The sequence below is a fragment of the Gadus chalcogrammus genome, chromosome 14 (assembly GCF_026213295.1).
Source record: "Gadus chalcogrammus isolate NIFS_2021 chromosome 14, NIFS_Gcha_1.0, whole genome shotgun sequence".
Classification (NCBI taxonomy): Eukaryota; Metazoa; Chordata; class Actinopteri; order Gadiformes; family Gadidae; genus Gadus; species Gadus chalcogrammus.
In genome coordinates this window covers 4263999-4283998 of record NC_079425.1, presented here as the reverse complement: position 1 = coordinate 4283998, position 20000 = coordinate 4263999, and the positions used below count along the sequence as shown (strand labels likewise).

Genomic DNA, 20000 nt, shown 5'->3' with positions numbered 1-20000 from the left:
CCCTCTCCCTCTCTCTCCCTCCTTCCCTCCCCCTCCTTCCCTCATCCCCCTCTTCCCCCTCCCCCTCCCCCCCCTCCCCTCTTCCCCTCCCCCTCCTCCCCTCTTCCCCCTCCCCCTCCTCCCCTCTCCCCCCCCCCCCTCCTCCTCCCTCACCCCCCCCCCTCCCTCTCTCTCCTACCTGTCCCAGCAGGAGGTCTCCGACCCGGTGCACCACAGCCCCGCCCTCGACGGCGTCGGGCCCCGCCCTGCGCTCCCTCCTGTCCAGCAGCAGGGTGAGGAAGAGGGTGTGGATCTCCAGCAGGTCGTCCAGCCCGGGGAACATCCTGTCCACGGCCGCCTGCTCCAGCTGGGCGTCCCTCAGCAGGCCTTTGCCGTACACCTCCGACATGATGCGCAGCGTCCGCACGTGATGCATCTCCGTCTGCATCAGCTCTGTGGGGGAGGGGGGGGGGGGGATTGTCAGAATGGTGGGAGGGATGGGAGGGGGGAGGGGTGTGGGTGTGTGTGTATACAGTGTGTGTGTGTGTGCGTATACAGTGTGTTTGTGTGTGTGTGTTTGTGCGCATACTGTGTGTGTGTGTGTGTGTGTGTGTGTGTGTGTGCGTGTATTTGTGGGCGTGAGCATGGGTGTGTATGTGTGTGTGTATATACAGTGTGTGTGTGTGCGTGTATACAGTGTGTGAGTGTTTTTGTATGTGTATCTGTGGGCACGACCACCTGTTATACTATATGTGTGTGAGTGTGTGTGTGTGTGTGTGTGTGTGTGTGTGTGTATGAGTATCTACAGTGTATTTGTATATACGGTGTGTGTGTGTGTGTGTGTGTGTGTGTGTGTGTGTGTGTGTGTGTGTGTGTGTGTGTGTGTGTGTGTGTGTGTGTGTGTGTGTGTGTGTGTGTGTGTGTGTGTGTGTGTGTGTGCGTGAGTGTACAAGCTAGCTTGTTTGCATGAGTGTACACATCACGTGTGTGCGTTCGCGTGCGTTACCGTAGATGACGTCCTGCCTCTTGGTCTGGTCCTTGGTCAGGGTGTCCAGGAGGCTCTGGTCCACGGTGAAGGTCCAGGAGTCGGCCTCCAGCTCCTTCACCTCCGCCTCCAGGTCCTCCATCAGCTGCCGCTCCTCCATCTCTGTCCCTGGGGCACAAACACACACTGTAACCACTAAACAAACACCAGGGAGTGTTTGTGTGTGTGTGCGCGTGTCTGTGTCTGTGTGTGTGTGTGTGTTTGTGTGTCTGTGTGTGTGTGTGTGTGTGTGTGTGTGTGTGTGTGTGTGTGTGTGTGTGTGTGTGTGTGTGTGTGTATGTGTGTGTGTGTGTGTGTGTGAGTGTGTGCGTGCATGCTTGCGTGCCTGCCTGCATGTGTGTGTGTGTGTGTGTGTGTGTGTGTAGGTATGTTTGTGTGTGTATATATGCATGTTTGTGTGCGTGCGTGCTTGTGTGTGTATATATGCATGTGCGTTTGTGTCTGTTTGTGCGTGCCTGCGTGCGTTTGTGCGTGTGCATGTGTGTGCATGTGTGTGTGTGCGTGTCTGTGTGTGTATATATGCATGTGCGTTTCTGTGTGTGTGTGTGTGTTTGTGCGTGTGCGCGCGTGTGTGTGTGTGTGTGTGTGTGTGTGTGTGTGTGTGTGTGTGTGTGTGTGTGTGTGTGTGTGTGTGTGTGTGTGTGCGTGCGAGCGTGCGTGCGTGTGCACGTGTGTGTGCTGACCTTCGTCTATGAGCGACTCCAGAGACTCTGTGACGGGCTTGGTTCTGCTCAGAGAGTCCGTGGACTGGGAGAGGTACCGCAGACTCTTGATGGGGCCGGACATGTCGTCAAACACCGGGCTGCGACACAACAAATACACAATGTAACACAAACGAAAAAACACGCAACAAGAAACAAAAAGACACAAAGTAAATGTGACAACACAACCAACAACCAACACACAACACAACAAATACACAATGAAATGCAACACAAACGAACAGGCACACAACATGAAACAACACAAACAAGAGATTACGAGGCACAACCGACACACATACAGAACACATAACAAGTCAGCATGATTTGATATAATTTTTAAAGCAACAATCAGACATAAACGTGAGGATCTACAACCAACAGAAAGTGAGACAGACACACACATGGCAACACACAAACACAACACACAAACACACCCACCCAGCAATGTTGCTGATGGACAGGCTCTTTGAAAGGTGGTTGCCATGGAAAGGCATGACGGGTCGCCGTGACAACGGACCCAGGTGCTCATCCGGCGACAAGATGGCCGACCATGGTCGGTCCCTCATTCCGGGTGCTGCATGGACAGGGGGACAGAGAGTATCAGTATATATATATGTAAAATGAAACCCTTTTAAACGTCATTCATCTCCGGCGAGCCCTATCTGCAGGTCGGGCCCCGAGGTTGAGAAGCCCTGATGTAGAGACTTACCTCTGTTCCTCAGTGGGACCACAGGGAAAGAAGCAGAATCTGGGAAGACTAACTGTTGCTTCTGCTGTTTGCTGTGGCTGTTGCTCTACGGACAGAGAGAGACAGAGACAGAGAGAGACATTACATAATCACATCATATACAGATACAGGTGTAGTTGTACTTCTGTAGTAACTAAGGTGGAGTTAAACAGGTGTAGGTATACAGATGTGGATGTACAGGTGTAGTCTTTTAGGCGTGGTAATACTGGTGCAGCTATATATTTTAAGTTGTAGAGATATAATCGAGAGGTTTATGTGTACAGTTTTGGTTAATACAGCTGTATAATACAGGTGAAGATGTACAGGTGTAGAATACAGCTATAGATAGTAGTTGTACAGGCGTAGTTGTACGGTTGTAGTTGTACAGGTGTAGGTGACCGATCATACCTTTATCTTGACACGGAGGCAAGGCGGCAGACTCTCTGAGCAGCCTTTATGGACAGAAGCATTACACTCTGGAGAGAGAGAGAGAGAGAGAGAGAGAGAGAGAGAGAGAGAGAGAGAGAGAGAGAGAGAGAGAGAGAGAGAGTATTCATAAGGCTTCATCATATAATACAACACAGTAGTATACCACAATATAATATCCTGCATTTCCATTGAGCATGTGATGATGATATTACAAAAATGTCCTACTTCTAAAATATACTTTAAGTCTAAATTATGTTTAAAGACATTACTTATAAAAGCACATTTATAACAGTTTGCACTGACCAAAGTGCTGTACATAGTGCATTCAGTAGGTAAATGTTGATTGTTCTCTGTCCCGCTTCAATAAGTCATTATAAAGACTTAATGTAATGTAAATGTATGCTAAGGGCAGCCAGGCAAAGCAAGAGCAGCAGCAAGGGTGTGCCAACATTGTTTTAATGTTACCCATTACGCTACATGCTGTGCAGTTTATTAGTGACTAGCCAGCCAATAAGCCCAGATAATGGGCTCTAATTGTAGTTCCTGGAGCAATTGTTCTCTTTATTGAACCTCCTACTTCTCCTGGTCGTTAGGAACATGCAGCTCAGTGTTCTCCTGCTACACAGCTGCTTAACATCTGTTGATGTGATGCAAACTTCTTATTCCGACCCAGTAGAACACAATCCTGCTCACAACTACATAACTACAACTCATAGAGGCGATATCATCAGTAACCAATCAATGCCATCAACCGCACTGTATCATCTATCTCAAAAATGGAAGCAACTAATTAACAACTTCATGATCATCCAGGACATTTCTATACCTGCCACCAACGCTGATATTACACACGTCAGTCGATTTTTAATCAACAGTTTCCCGGAGACGCGAGGCGGACATGACGGTCTTACGTGAGCAGGTGAAGAAGTCTTTGGCGCTGAGGGCTTTGCTACAGATGACGCAGAGCGTCGCCTGCGGGGAAGACGACGGACTGAAAACATGACCGTTCAGCGTCTTCTTCTCTTTCTCCTAACATGGGAAACGTGGGAAGTGGAACATCAAACATCAGACTAGCACTGGTTTAATGGTGCAATGTCAATTGCAAGTAGTTCAGCTGGTAGCACATAGCGCGTTGTCTAAGCTAGTTGCAGTTTGAACTTGTCTAGGCTACTAGCAGCTAACGGTTGTCTTAGCTACTAGCAGCTAGGGGTTGTCTAAGCTATTAGCAATTTTCTAAACTAGTAGCAATTAGCAGTTACACAATTGAATAGCAAAAATCTGTTGTCTGAGATAGCAGTAGCTAGCGGTTGTCTAAGCTAGTAGCAGTTGGCGTATTTGTTTAGCTAGAGGCAGCTAACCATTGTCCGAGCTAGCAGCAGTTAGCAGTTTTCTAAGCTAGCAGCAGCTAACGGTTGTCCGAGTTAGCCGCGGTTAGCGGCCGTATGAGCTCACCCGGCTCTTCCTGGTCATCTTGTTTTTCAGGTAGCTGAAGGTCCGGCCCACTCTGTTCCCGCTGCGACCCTCGCTGTCGCTCCGCAGAGAACCGGTGTCCTCCTCTGAGATACTGATGCATACACGGGTTAGCCGTGTCAATAAAGGTTGTGTACACAATGAAGGCAAATATGTTTCACCTGTAAGATGCAAGACTTACCTGTAGGCCAGTGAGCAAGAACCACTGGAAAATGGCCTCATACCTGGAAACAGAAGGAGAGAGTTTAGTAGGCAATAGGAAGGAGAGGTAAGGATACAGCAGAAGAGAGGTAAGGAAACAGTAGGAGAGAGGTAAGGAAACAGTAGGAGAGAGGTAAGGAAACAGTAGGAGAGAGGTAAGGAAACAGTAGGAGAGAGGTAAAACAAATTAAAAAAAACAACACTATTCTTGGCTGCGCAGCTACATGGCCTTTGGCCAACGTTGGGATTACAGTTTGATTAGGAAAAACTGGTTAATAGAAGTAGAATAGAGGAGGGTTAGAGGAAGTTTCTTGCCTCGACTTTTACTGAACTCATCACTTTCTCAAACATTTGAATTACAACAAATCTTAACATCCTGTAAGAATTCTGTCTTCTGAAGATACTGGGCTTGGTGGTTGGTAGTCCACTACGAGCAGCGGTCGAAAGAGATGCCAACTATTGTTCTGCTCCTAACAGACTGACAGCTAGCACAAGGTGCTACCGCTGCTAACAATAGCTCCTACAGGGGGCCGCTAAAGCTAGCATACTTACTCAGGTTATCCTCATCGTCACTAGAGGAGGTCTCCCCGTACAGAAAGAGAGGTTTGGACTTGTTGAGGATAGGGGAGAGGTTGAAAGAGAAAGATATGCGCCTCTTTTCTCGCAGGCGTACTGCGCGGGTTTAAGAGGAGGAACAGAGAGAGAGAGAGAAGAAACGCAAGCAAGGATTGTCAAACGAGAGACGGAGATATGTGGAGGGAGCAGGGAAAACAAGAAGATAAAGAGATATCACTGTTACAGTGTAACTACCCAGAGAAGCACCTAACCAAACCTCCTGACCGTTTCAACCCAACACAACTGTCATTCATCCATCCACCCAACTAGTCACCCATCTGACCATGTGTTCACCGCTCCAACCCAAATCCATGAATCCATCCATCCTGCCACTAACCCAACTCAATCTATTAGTCCATTCATCCATCCATCCATCCATCCATCCATCCATCCATCCATCCATCCATCCATCCATCCATCCATCCATCCATCCATCCTAACACTCATCCATCTACATATTCACTTTTATACCTTCATTCACCGCCCAATCCAAATCGTCCCCGAACCCTTTCAACCACGCACCCAGACCACTAATGTCTGTCATCCACCCATCCATCCAATCACCCCTCCATCCATCCATCGATCCAATCTCCCCTCCAGCCCCCCGCTCCGCTGTGTGAGGCTCTCGTACCGTCGAGGTCTCTCTGGCTCAGGGCCATCATGGACACCGACTTGGTGAGGGGGAGGTTCATGGGGGGACAGCTGTGTCTCAGCGGCCGGATATACTTATACTTCTGGGGGGACAAGACTCAGTTAGGATACAGTTAGATAGGTCTGAGACTCAGTGAGCTAAGATACAGTTAGATAGGTCTGAGACTCAGTTAGGATACAGTTAGAAAGGTCTGAGACTCAGTGAGTTAGGATACAGTTAGAAAGGTCTGAGACTCAGTTAGGATACAGTTAGAAAGGTCTGAGACTCAGTTAGGATACAGTTAGATAGGTCTGAGACTCAGTGAGCTAAGATACAGTTAGATAGGTCTGAGACTCTTCTTTGAACCAGGCTCTTCGTTTGGACTCAGTTAGTTGGGTCTCAGACTAAGTTGCTTAGGGCCAGTTACCAAGGACCAGTTAGCAAAGACTAACTGGTCCTAAGGTAAAGAGACAACACACCTCGACGAGGTGGAACCAGAACTTGACTCCAACACACAACCGGCAAAGTGAAGGTTTCTATTTGCAGTTACACTGACTTTCTTTTCCATCTTATCTTGTCATTATTTATATCCAATAAGTAATACACCGTTTAATCGGCACTGTTATTGAAAGCCACTTCACAGTGAGCTCAGATTCACGTCGTGAGGGAGGAATAAATGAAGAGCTGAGAGGTGACAGTTGGGATTATGGAAGATGGGGTTATGATGAAGAGGAAGGGCACCTCCTCTGATAATCTTCGGTGGCCGCCCTGCTCCCTGCGGAGGGGGACGCGGGCCCCTCCCTCCGCCCCCTCCTGCCAGCTCCTGGGGGGCGGGGACAGGGGGCCGGGCCCCCGCGCTGAGGCCCCGCCTGGCCCCCCGCCCTCTCCGCTGAGGACCTCCAAGCTGTAGCTGTACACACAAACACACACACACACACACACAGGCACACACACACACACACAAACATACACACACACACACGCACGCATACACACAGGTTAAGAAAAAATAAAACACACCAGTGAAGAGAGACACACACACACACACAGACACACAGACACACACACACACTAGTATACACACAACTTCACAAGTTCGGACACACCCCATTTCAGACACACACACACAAAGACACAAGAGTCTAGAAAGACACACATTTTCAGACACCAACACACACACACACACACGCACACACACACACACACACACACACACACACACAAACACACACTAGTATACACACAACTTCACAACTTCAGACGCACACCATTTCAGACACACACACACACACACACACACACATACACACCTAATTTTACAAAGACACAAAGTTTGAGACACACACACACACACACACACACACACACACACACACACACACACACACACACACACACACACACACACACACACACACACACACACACACACACACACACACGTCCCATCCTCGACAGACACACACACCAGTGTAGACACACACGCGGTACCTCCTGTGGTTCATGTCCCCGTCGGCCCCGCTGCTGCTCCCGGGCCCCGCGGCGTTCCTCCCGGGCCCCCAGCTGTGGCGGCGTGGCGGGGACAGCGAGCGTCTCCCGGGGCGCAGCAGCACCTCTGTCACCCGGTCCTGGGCCTCGTCGTCCGCCTCCCCGGGGGGTCCCGCGGGGCCCGGCTCCTGGGGGCCCCAGTGGCCGTCTCCGGGGGCCTCGGCCTCCTGGCGGCTGTCCGGGCTGCTGGACGGGTCGTCCCCCGACGACAGGGAGACCTCACTTGTGCTGTCGCCTCCCGTCAACACCTCCTCACCCTGGGGGAGGGAGATGGGGGGGGGGGGGGGGGATTGAGGGGGAGGGAATAGAGAGAGATGGGGAGGGGGGGAGGGAGAGAATGAGGGGGAGGGGGGTAAGAGAGGAGGAGGGAATAGAGAGAGATGGGGAGGGGGGGGAGAGAGAGATTGAGGGGGGGAGAGATGGAGTGAATAGAGAGATTGCAAGGGTGGGAGATAGATGAGGAGGGGGAGAGAGAGAGGGGGAGGGTGGGAGATAGATGAGGAGGGGGCGAGAGAGAGGGGGGGAGGGGTGGGAGACAGAGATTGGGGGGAAGAGAGATGGGATAGGGAGAGAGTTGGAGGGAATGGAGAGAGATGTGAAGGGGGAGAGCGAGATGGGGGAGAAAAGGAGTGAGGGAGAGAGGGGGAGACAGGGAGGAAGAGAGAGATGGGGGGAAGGGAGATTTGGAGCGAGGAGGAAAGAGATGGGAGGATGGACAGCAAAGAGGGGGAGAAATAAATAGAGAGATAGAGAGAGATGAAGAAGAGAGAGAGGGGGAGAGAGAAGAAAGGAATGGGGAGAGAGAGATAGAGTTGGAGAAAATGAGCGATAAAGGGGAAGAGAAGACAGAGAGTATTCGTAAGGCATCATCATTTTCCATAAAGTAATACCAACATATTATCAGGCATTTCTTGTGGTGGCTTATGATAATAAAGTGTCCCTGCAGAGCCACTGGTAGACCCATCGAGATCACATCACTGGTTTCACTGAAACCACGTTATTAAGTATTTCAGATGAGGAACAGACACTAGATGACGCAGGTTCGTCCGGTTACGTAGGCGCTAACTGATAAGGAACCTTTCCTACTTCACTCTGAGATAATAATAAGGGTAATTGTTGTAATTGCTCGAAATAATTTCTATCGATTCATAAATAATTCTTCCCTGGCAGAAAAATATGCTGTAAGGATTATGACTATATCAGCATCTATTGTGTGATATATGCTCGGTTTTCTGAATGGAAAAGAGCTTACTGTGACCTAACACAATCTATGGGTATTGAACGGAAATGTGTGTGCACTTTTGAGTGTGTGAGTTGTTGCATGCAACCAGGCACATCAATAAGACACCTGGCTAAAACAATGAACAAATACCGCATTTACAGTCCCAGGGGAACACACACACATACACACCCTCATTCACATACACACACAGGCGTGGGAAGGTAATTCGGAGGTGTGATTTTACAGGAAAGGGCAATGCAGACCAGCTGCAGACCACACACACACAATATGGGGAGAGAGAGAGAGAGAGAGAGAGAGAGAGAGAGAGAGAGAGAGAGAGAGAGAGAGAGAGAGAGAGCCAGAGAGAGCCAGAGAGAGAGAGAGAGAGAGAGAGAGAGAGAGAGAGAGAGAGAGAGCCAGAGAGAGCCAGAGAGAGAGCCAGAGAGAGCCAGAGAGAGAGCCAGAGAGAGCCAGAGAGAGAGCCAGAGAGAGCCAGAGAGAGAGAGAGAGAATATCAACATGTTATTCAATGAAAGTAAATTAAAAGGCCTGGATTAAACGTTTTGTGTTAAAATATGTTTATGCAACAGGTCACTAAACTGATGTCACAAGGTAAAACTAAACAGATGTTTATGTAAGAATTCCTGAGCAGCTTGCGATTGCCCGTCCATGAGGGTCTGTGGGTGTGTGTGTCTGTGTATGCGTGCGCTTGTGTGTACGTTTGTGTGCGTGTACGAGTGTGTCAGCCTGACTCCAGAGATGTGTCACCTTGTTAACTGTAACTCTGGTCCTGACAAGACGGCTTTGTCGAGCACGTCACACACAAACAAACACACACACACACACACACACGCACACGCACACGCACACGCACACACGCACGCACGCACACACACACGCACGCACACACACGCACGCCTGTCGGTCCCTGGACGAACAGGATTTGACTCTGCGCCAGGTTTCCGTCAAACAACCGATGGAGGTCGTCTTCGCCAGGATTCGGTGTGTGTTCACAACTGTTGACCTCGGCTTACCTTAATGAAGACGTTGTCATTTCCCGTCTCGACTCCTGGAGAACTGTCCGTGTCGCTGACCGAGTCACTACACGCGCCCACGCTCCTGCTGCTCGGAGAGGGGGAGGAGCCTGAGGCACAGAGGAACAACCACATCAGGAACGAGGAACTCATCGGGACTGGCCATGAACCCTTGTGAATAGCGTCGGTCAGACATGAATTAATAGCATCGCAGCCGAAGATATAGTACTTGGGCGAGCTCGGACTCACGTAGGAAACACAGCTCATAAGGACCGCCGCTAGAACCCGACACTACATGAAAGTCCCTCTCTCTTTCAAACGACTTTCCTGTCAGAACTGTCCTGCCCATAAAAGCATAAACAGCTCATAAAGATAAAATAAAAAGACAATAAGCTCACAACCAGCTTCACCGCAGCAATGCTGTGGAGTATCCCCACCGATACACATGGTGTGACAGATCACATGATATCACACACTAAAACTATGTGCTAGCATTCTCTCCACAACACAACCCGTCTGCAGCCTCTCTGCCTTCTATCTGTATGTATACCGATGGTGTCGTTGTGGTAGCAGGTTTCAAACCTGATCACAAGCCTGGCCCTCAAATCCAGACATGGGGGGCCCCGGGACACGACTTCATTGAGCCCTCATCACAATATTTAGGTTGTGGACCTTAAAAAAGACCTGCTCTAGCCCGGTTTGGCTCTCGAGACGCAGAATGGGAACCCACAGAGTGGACCAACAGAAACCTTACATAGCAGAGCAATAGGAACCAACAGAGCCCTTACATAACAGAGCAATAGGAACCAACAGAACCCTTACATAACAGAGCAATAGGAACCAACAGAACCCTTACATAACAGAGCAATAGGAACCAACAGAACCCTTACATAACAGAGCAATAGGAACCAACAGAGCCCTTACATAACAGAGCAATAGGAACCAACAGAACCCTTACATAACAGAGCAATAGGAACCAACAGAACCCTTACATAACAGAGCAATATGAACCAACAGAGCCCTTACATAACAGAGCAATAGGAACCAACAGAACCCTTACATATCAGAGCAATAGGAACCAACATAACCCTTACATATCAGAGCAATATGAACCAACAGAACCCTTACATAACAGAGCAATAGGAACCAACAGAACCCTTACATAACAGAGCAATATGAACTAGCAGAACCCTTACATAATAACTGAGACAGAGGAGCCAACTGATTATTAATTTGCAAACCTGGCTTGCGTCATATATTAGGTGGTAGTTATTTCGCAGACATGCAGACACAAAAGATTCTAGTGCTTATATAATCTTGTGTGTGATTCGGCTTACCGAATCAGCTGGATTCATTGGGTGACTGTATTTATATTTTTTATTTGGTTGAAGGGAGACCTTTAACACTAAGCTGATTGCAGAGGCAAAATCACGATTTATTGCAATTAATTGCACAGCCCAAATACACAGAAGTACAAAGATTTTATTCTACACCTATACGGCCTGTAGAATAATCATATCTTGAAAACCAAAACAGGAAGCTATTGCTCAGCTAACGTGAACTCTCATGTGAGATCCGGGAAGTTTGTGTTTGTGTAAGCTCACACCTGACCAGCCTCAATCAGGAAACCACAGTCAGTCATTCTCTGTCTCTGTCTCTGTCTCTGTCTCTCTCTCTCTCTCTCTCTGTCTCTCTCTCTCTCTCTCTCTCTCTCTCTCTCTCTCTCTCTCTCTCTCTCTCTCTCTCTCTCTCTCTCTCTCTCTCTCTCTCTCTCTCTCTCTCTCTCTCTCTCTCTCTCTCTCTTATAGGATCTCTCTTCTCTCTTGATTGAAAGAAGGAAAAGAGTTAGAAGCAGATGAAGACAACGTCTCACACTATCCTGTAGGTCTCCATGTTTCTCTGGAGTATTTCTTCGTAATCATCAAGTGTGAAGTAAACCTCTCAGAGGTGCAGCCCTGTTGTGTGCTACTCCTTCCTCTTTCAGAGAAAGCTCTGCAACATTAAAGTAGCAGAGGCGGACTCTGAGAACAACCATCGAACCTCGACTGCAAACCTAATGACCCTCAGACACACCAACAAGCCGAAAGGTACACCGTACAGCCACTGGATCAGGAAGGTGTTTGACCCTGAGAGACCATACAAGATAAAGCGCGGAACACTAAACATGACAGACCTGTCTGTCATGCATGCATGTACAGACACACAAACATGCATACTCGCATCACCCAGAATATCCCAGAATATCAGTTTAATCCAGAGCAGGGAACTCGTCCGTTTTACATAGACGCCAATCCAGATCAAAGATTACGTCCTTCCGCCCAGAGCCGAATGCCCCTAGCCTTCGGCAGTAAGGCAAGACCACAAGACGCAGCATTGACAGCTTCCTTTGCAGGGAGGAAGTTGACTGCGAAAGCTGGAGCGTTGAACAGCAGGTTGAGGGGGCGGGTGGAGGTCAAGGTGGAGGGTGTAGGGGGCAGGAGGGGGCGGGTAGAGAGTGGCGGACAGGTGAGTCTTACCGGCAGCAGGCTGGCTCACGGTCCGCGGTCGGGAGGAGCTGTGGACGGGCTCACAGGTCGTCTCAACGTCTCTGTGGATCTGCGGAGAAAACAGGAAGATGGTCAGCCTCCAGCAGGAGGACACGCCCCCTGGCGGTCTGTCTGCCTGTTGGTCTGTCTGTCGGTTGATCAGTCAGTCAGTCTGTCTGCCTTTTCGACTGACTGTCCCCCTGCTTCCTGTCTGTCTGTCTGTATGTCTCTCTCTCTGTCTGTCTGTCTGTGAATGACTCCTTGCCATGACAGTTTGCAGCCTATCATGCTGAGCAGGATGTGATGTCATTTCAACGCAAACATTTGACTTCCTCCTCCAACGCATGCATTGAGAGGAAGCGGAACAAACCATGCAAGCGGTAGGAAGAACAAACCAAAATATAAGTTCTTCTTTACAGTATGAGGCGTGGAGGGAGCAGAGAGGGGACCAAAGCAGTTGGACATCTGATATGACCACTGTTCAGTACTTCTACCACTGTGTTCAGTACCAATACTACCACTGTGTTCAGTACTAATACTACCACTGTGTTCAGTAGTAATACTACAATGTGTTCAGTAAAAATACTACCAATGCATTGAGTTCTAATACATGATGAATAAATGCAGGAGGACTTCTACAAATACAGCCACTCTACCCGTGTCCTGTAACGAGTGTCTCTCTATAGGCTGTATTGTTTCTCTTTCTCTCTCTATATATACACACTGTGTGTGTGAATGGAAAGAAGATTTGAAATTGAGGGAAGTGAAGCCGTCTAGCACAACACATGGACCTGAAATACACCACGACAGCCATGAGAACATACCCTTCTCAAAGAGGAAGGATGGTGACTTAAAGGGGAAGGGGGGGGGGGGGGGGGGGCAACAAGATGGCTCTTGTCTGAGAGGTGGTTGGGACATGTTTGCTCGGTTCGGTCCTTCGTTATGGATGACTGAGCATTCCTCGTGGGATGTACCTTGATGCATTTCTCAAATCAAAATCCTTTTAGGAGTTGGTGATTGGCTGTTGAAACGGGTAGCCCCTCCCTCTTTCCAAATATTGGCTGATTTGAAGAAAACTGACTTTATGTTTGCATGCCATTCCATAAAGACAACATATCCAAAGAAGGCAAGACTCATTCTTTCATAACAGCCTCTTAAGGAGATATCACACACACACAAACATACCACATAGATATGTATAGATGTCAGAGCAGAAGTGTGTGTGTGTGTGTGTGTGTTTGTGTAAGTGTGTGTTGGTTTGTGTTTATGTGTGTATGTGCATGTTTGTGAATGTATTTGTGTGTGTGTGTGTGTGTGTGTGTGTGTGTGTGTGTGTGTGTGTGTGTGTGTGTGTGTGTGTGTGTGTGTGTGTGTGTGTGTATGTCTGTGTGTGTGTGTGTGTGTCCGTCTGTGTGTTGGGTTGTGTATATGTGTGTATGTGCATGTTTGTGAATGTATGTGTGTGTGTGTGTGTGCGTGTTTGTGTAAGTGTGTGTTGGTTTGTGTTTATGTGTGTATGTGCATGTTTGTAAATGTATTTGTGTGTGTGTGTGTGTGTGTGTGTGTGTGTGTGTGTGTGTGTGTGTGTGTGTGTGTGTGTGTGTGTGTGTGTGTGTGTGTGTGTGTGTGTGTGTGTGTGTGTGTGTGTGGGTGTATCTTTGTGTGAGTGTGTGTGTGTGTATGTCTGTGTGTGTGAGTGTGTGTGTGTGTATGTCTGTGTGTGTGTGTGTGTGTGTGTGTGTGTGTGTGTGTGTGTGTGTGTGTGTGTATGTCTGTGTGTGTGTGTGTGTGTGTGTGTGTGTGTGTGTGTGTGTGTGTGTGTTGGGATGTGTATATGTGTGTATGTGCATGCATATTTTTGTATGTGTTTATGCATGTGAGTTTTTGTGTGGGTGTGAGTTTGTGTGCGCGTTTGCGTTTGTGTGTGTGTGCGTGCGTGTGGGTGTGCGTGTGTGTGTGTGTGTGTGTGTGTGTGTGTGTGTGTGTGTAGCCTTATGAGGTCTTGCAGGATGTCTGCTGGGAGAGAGCCTGTTGGCTTGCTGCCTGTTTCCATCGGAGCAGGGCGGGAAACGCTTCGGGAACGCACCCCCTCCAATCCTCTCTCTCTCTTCTCAAAACACTGCATCTCAATCTCTCTCTCTCTATCTCAAACACACTCTGTCCCTGTCGTTTTCTCCCACACTCTATCCGCCTCTCTCACTCTCACTCTCTCCCTCTCACTTTCTCTCTCTCAAACACAATTTCTCACGCTTTCTCTCTCCCCCTCTCTTTCAGTGTAACTCCCCCACTGGCCCTCACCCCTTCTCCCTTTTCCCTTGACACATTTCTCAGGTTTCATTGCCCATCACAGACACTGCTCAACGTTGTGACGCTGTGAACATAAAGTTCATTGTTAAAGGTGGCCACAAACAGCGGTGAGTGTGTGGGTGGGTGTGTTAATTATAATGACAGTCACTTATCTAAATAAATAGACGCTTATCCAAAGGTCCTCACGCATTTCTTATGCCACAGCAGTTTTCCGACATAAAACACAAAACATCAAATCGATCTTGCAACAGGAAGTTCCATTAGTATATTTACCACGATGACTCAAACAAAAATGTTCCATAATCCATCAGAAGGACACAAGAACTGCAGGGATGTAGTGGATCAACTTCTCTTAACCGTGAGGTACAAAGGAGCCATTTACTCAGATGACAAGCCATTGTCCCTCTGTCTGTCCGTGAACCGTCACATCGTCACCGAGAGTTCAGGGAAGGACTTCCTAAACACACTGAGCATCCCAGTGTGAGCAGCCCCCCCCCTGCAGCACCACCCTGAGGAGCACTCCGGTCCATCTTATCTCCTCTGTTGCCCATGGTAACAGGTAACAGACCGGCGGAAGGACCCTCAACCTCATTTCAATACAAAACTTTACGAAAACTTATGCCAAACAGAAATACACACACTCAGAGTACAGAGAACGCGAGCAGAATAGAGCCTCGTCCTCGTTTGACTCAAAACTTTACGAAGACACCCTCTGAACACACAGACAAACAACACATGAGGATCGAGTCCGAGGTGCTGCGAGTGATGAAGACCGTCGCTCTGAGGGGGGGGGGGGGGGGGGGGGGGGGGCTACGGTACCTTGATGAGGACCACTTCCAGGGGTCTCTCTCCCCGGGCTCGCAGACTGTACTGCCGCTTGTATCGCTCGTACATGATCCCCCGGGTCGCCCGCCCCGACGCCTCCACAACCCGCGACCAACGATGGAGAATACCGCGGCGTTAATCCGACATGAATTAATGTTAATCCAACCTGGGACGGTGATGTTAATCCAACATGGAGGGCAGCCTTACGCAAACCTTAGTCCCATCACGGAGCACACAAGTCCTCCACTTCTCCCGATCCGGCTCCCAAAGCTCCCACAGAGCCACTAATGTGTTGCATCTGGCCCGTCAGGACGCCACCCCCCGAGGACAGACCACGCCCACTCAGATCCGACAGCCAATGCTGAGTCAGAAACCCGGGGGTTCCTCAACAAGACTCCGCCCACTTCATACACAAACACACAGTCTGACCCACCCCCTTATCCCTTTATTCAAGAGACAACTACACACCCAGAGAGAGAGAGAGAGAGAGAGAGAGAGAGAGAGAGAGAGAGAGAGAGAGAGAGAGAGACTCTGGGAGAGAGTTTGTGTTGGTCGAACAGGAAAAGGCCCATTAACTTCCCAGCATGCATTACTCATTTTTCCACATCATTAGGATGGAACTGTGATCACATGACCTGTGGTCCAGGAAGACAGCCAAACTTCGACCAGAACTCAAGTCATCCCTCTCCCAATAACATCTGTATCTCAAACAAGCGCTGACACACACACATACACACACCAACACACACACACACTTATTTGAGAACAAGACGGGAACTGCAGCTCCCTCTGGTGGTGTTTGATCCTAAACTGCAGTAATACTTCATCTAATCCACCTGATCTACAACTAAACCAGATTAGCTTGATCCAATAGTTAAACTGTGAATATATCAGATCATCCTGATCTTATCCACCAAAAGTACGACACCAGGAAACTTTGAAATAACCATTTCAACTGCTAATCCAGATGTACTTGATTAAAACCGTTATATTGACCAAACTAGTGCACATTTATCTAGTTGAAATATTTAAACCAGCCAAACATTTTAAACCATGTACACCATGCACAATTTTCATACGGTGATTAGTTACCTAGAAATGTAAACCATTCAACTCAGTTGAACTTTGAATCAGTAAAACTGTCACTGCTATATCCATACTCTTTGTATGCATATCAGATAATGTTCTTAACTAGTTTTCACTTTATCAAACACTTCCCTCGCAGCGAACAATGAGACAGCGGTCACATGGTGTGGTAAAGGGGGCGGGGCCAGCAGGTAGTGACAGACCAGAGTTTATTAGCGTCCCTAAGAAGGGACAGGAGAGGGAGAGGTTGTTACCGTGGAAACATCAGCCCGATGCGTTGGACTGCCTTCTTGTTTAGACTCGGGACGGTTTTCCTCGTCCTCACACTTGGCAGATTCTGGAGGAATCAAGAACACACACACACACACACACACACACACACACATACACACGCACATACACACACACACACACACACACACACGCGCACACGCACACGCACACGCACACGCACACGCACACGCACACGCACACGCACACACACACACACACACACACACACACACACACACAAACACACACACACACACACACACACACACACACACACAAACAAACACAAAATCAAGCAACCCATTAAAGACAGAGCATGATAGCTACAGAGGTAGCACGAGACAACTTATTCTGCATTGTTGCCATACTAAGAAATTTTGTTACCTGTTTCATTTGTTAGTATTCGTTTTATTTGTTGGAATTTATAAAAAAAACGATGCTGATACCAGCTACTTTGGTGTCTACCTATAGCACTGACGAAACAAACACCTAGCTAAACCAACCTCAAAAAAAAAAATGCTCTAATTTTCTTAAATGTGACATGAATAGGGCTTTTACACCTGGGCTAATGAATACGTTTATCTGCCATACATCGCATGCGAAACGCTGGAGCTGTTTCAAACACCACAATGTCTCCTGATAATGAAAAATCCCATTCCACGATTAAAATCGATATAATAAAAAACCTCTCCTACTGGCACAATAGCTAACATTCCAAAGCACCGAGAACGGACGGGTCACGGGGTGGTCACATTGCGATGAACAAGCCCTTATTGACTGATTTAACTGTTCAGTTCTGAATTCAGAACTGAACAGTTATCGGATGCTTTATTCGGTCTATTGTGTATAAATTAAGATAACAGACTTGATTCTCATATTTAGTTCTGTCATTCCTTTACGTCACCGTCCTAACAAAAACATGGGAGGCGTCCGTGACTGCATTGTTTCCCGGCCTCTGATGATGTCCCTTGTTGCTAGGTTACAAAACTGTCGAGGTGAGCGTGTGTGTGTTTGTGTCTGAGTGTATGCGTGTGTGTGTGTGTGTGTGTGTGTGTGTGTGTGTGTGTGTGTGTGTGTGTGTGTGTGTGTGTGTGTGTGTGTGAGCAAACAGCATGTGACGCACTGTTAGAGCGGTGTGTATGCTAGCGTGTCAGGGTGTGTTTATGTGTGCATCGGGTTTGCGAGAGCAAATTTACGGGTGTCAAATAAAGGAGACCATTTTCAAAAGTAACATCCAAATGTGTTTTGGCCTCACATGAAGTCAACGCTTACACGATCAACCTCACCACTCATTTCCAAAAAAAACACAACATAAGAACCTGAATAACCAGAACCAGATTAACATACGTAAAATAGAATAGGATCTGCGGCTAGAAAAGCGTGAGAACCAGTGAACGTGTGTCCTCCTACCTGAGTCGGGGGTGGAGGGGGGGGCACTGGGAACCATGGCAGCCGTCCCAAACGTCTCCTCAGCGGTTGGAGACTCCCGCAGGCGTTCTGACGAAGACCCACCGGTATCCACCGTGTCCTCACTCCTCTCCCCCAGCTCAAAGGCTCCAGGGTTCTCCCGGTCTAACGACGTCCTGACGCCTTCTCCTTGATCCCTGACCTCTGACCCCTCCGCCGCGTTCTGCTGGCCGCTGGCGTCGGAGCCGCTGGGGTCAGAACCGCTGGGGTCAGAACCGCTAGGGTCCGCACTGCTAGGGTCCGCACTGCTAGGGTCCGCACTGCTAGGGTCCGCACTGCTAGGGTCCGCACTGCTAGGGTCGGAACCACTGTCTGACCCACGGCTCTCGGTCGGTTCTTCCTGCCTTAGAACCTCGCCGCCCTCCGTGATCTCCGTCCGTTCCTCCCAAGCGGGATCTGGAGCCGGGTTCTCTGTGGTTCCACGTGGGGACGAGGCGGACGCGTCGGAGGTCTCCCCACCGCCGGCCGACGCCGCCGCGTCCGTCTTCATCTCCTGGCGGGCCGGAGCCTCGTCCGCTTCCCCGCGCTCCTCTTCCTCCCGGATCGTGAGGGGAACCGGTTGGGTTCCCGGGTTCTGCTCCCGCTCGGTGGATCCGGGGGTCTCCGGGCACACGGGGGGTGTGAAGGGGGTGCGTGTGGTCGGCTCGGGATCCGGCGCTGGGCGTGCCTCTTCACCGCCGGCAGCTGTCTCCGCTCCACGCGCCTCCTCCTCCTCTACTTCTCGCGTCTCCTCCTCTTCCTCTACTCCTCGCGTCTCCTCCTCCTCCTCCTCCTCTCTCGCTCCTTGCCGGTTCTTGCCGCCCTCTCTCAGGGCCCCGCCGATGCTGTGAAGATGTCCTCCGTGCTCGGGATCTGGGCGGGCATCTGGTGTGTCAGCGACTCCTCTATCTGGAGACGAGTGGCTGAGAGGGGGTCCTTCTTCTGCACAGGAGGAGCCCCCGGCAGCAGCAGCAGCTGTTTCCTGCTTTTGTTGCGGCGTGAGTGTTTCCATCGACGGCCCTATCAAACCCTCTGACGTCACTTCCAGCATGACAACACGGCCTCCGATCGTCCTCTTATCGCCGCCCGATCCCTCTTCCTCTTCCTCGGGCCGCCCTTCCTCCTCGGGGAGCTCGGCGCTGTCCGAGGTGACGGAGGACTGGGAGGACAGGTTGACTCCCATGTCTGTCCTGCGCCCTCCGCTGTCTGTCCCTGTGGCCCTGCCCTCGGGGTCCGGCTCTCTCTCACCTCCCTCTGCCACTGGGGGAGAACCGGCCTCCCCCCGGGTGCCCTCACCCACACTAGCTCCCCTCTCCCTCCCCTCGGCTGCCTCCTCCTCTCCTCCTCCACTCTGTCCTCTGTCTTCACTCCCGTCCCTCGCTTCCTCCTCCCTCCCTTCTGTTTGTCTCTCCTCTCTCTCCTCCTCTCCTCTCTCTTTACTCCTGTCTCGCTGTCTCTCCTCTCTCCCCTCTGTTTGTCTCTCCTCTCTCCCCTCTGTTTGTCTCTCCTCTGTCTCCTCTGTTTGTCTCTCCTCTTCCTCCTCTCTCCCCTCTGTTTGTCTCTCCTCTTCCTCCTCTCTCCCCTCTGCTTGTCTCTCCTCTTCCTCCTCTCTCCCCTCTGTTTGTCTCTCCTCTCTCCCCTCTGCTTGTCTCTCCTCTTCTTCCTCTCTCCCCTCTGCTTGTCTCTCCTCTTCCTCCTCTCTCCCCTCTGCTTGTCTCTCCTCTGTCTCCTCTCTCCCCTCTGTTTGTCTCTCCTCTGTCTCCTCTCTCCCCTCTGCTTGTCTCTCCTCTTCTTCCTCTCTCCCCTCTGTTTGTCTCTCCTCTTCCTCCTCTCTCCCCTCTGTTTGTCTCTCCTCTTCCTCCTCTATCCCCTCTGTTTGTCTCTCCTCTGTCTCCTCTCTCCCCTCTGCTTGTCTCTCCTCTTCTTCCTCTCT

General features: G+C 49.7%; 1 protein-coding gene across 1 annotated transcript in view; it reads right to left on the bottom strand.

The window, feature by feature from the left end:
- Nucleotides 1-20000, bottom strand: part of LOC130403607 (A-kinase anchor protein 13-like) — a 54201-nt gene that overhangs the window by 13554 nt on the left and 20647 nt on the right. The window contains exons 8-25 of the mRNA XM_056608024.1: nt 19521-20000; nt 18032-19385; nt 16603-16685; nt 12122-12200; nt 9606-9715; nt 7293-7606; nt 6543-6711; nt 5802-5904; nt 5108-5227; nt 4536-4578; nt 4337-4448; nt 3796-3913; nt 2864-2931; nt 2438-2522; nt 2167-2302; nt 1708-1826; nt 986-1132; nt 179-432 (exon numbers count right to left, since the gene is read on the bottom strand). The exon at nt 19521-20000 is cut by the window's right edge and continues 408 nt beyond it. Of these exons, the coding sequence (XP_056463999.1) occupies nt 179-432; nt 986-1132; nt 1708-1826; nt 2167-2302; nt 2438-2522; nt 2864-2931; nt 3796-3913; nt 4337-4448; nt 4536-4578; nt 5108-5227; nt 5802-5904; nt 6543-6711; nt 7293-7606; nt 9606-9715; nt 12122-12200; nt 16603-16685; nt 18032-19385; nt 19521-20000 (3894 nt within the window). The remainder of the gene's footprint in view (nt 1-178; nt 433-985; nt 1133-1707; nt 1827-2166; nt 2303-2437; nt 2523-2863; nt 2932-3795; nt 3914-4336; nt 4449-4535; nt 4579-5107; nt 5228-5801; nt 5905-6542; nt 6712-7292; nt 7607-9605; nt 9716-12121; nt 12201-16602; nt 16686-18031; nt 19386-19520) is intronic.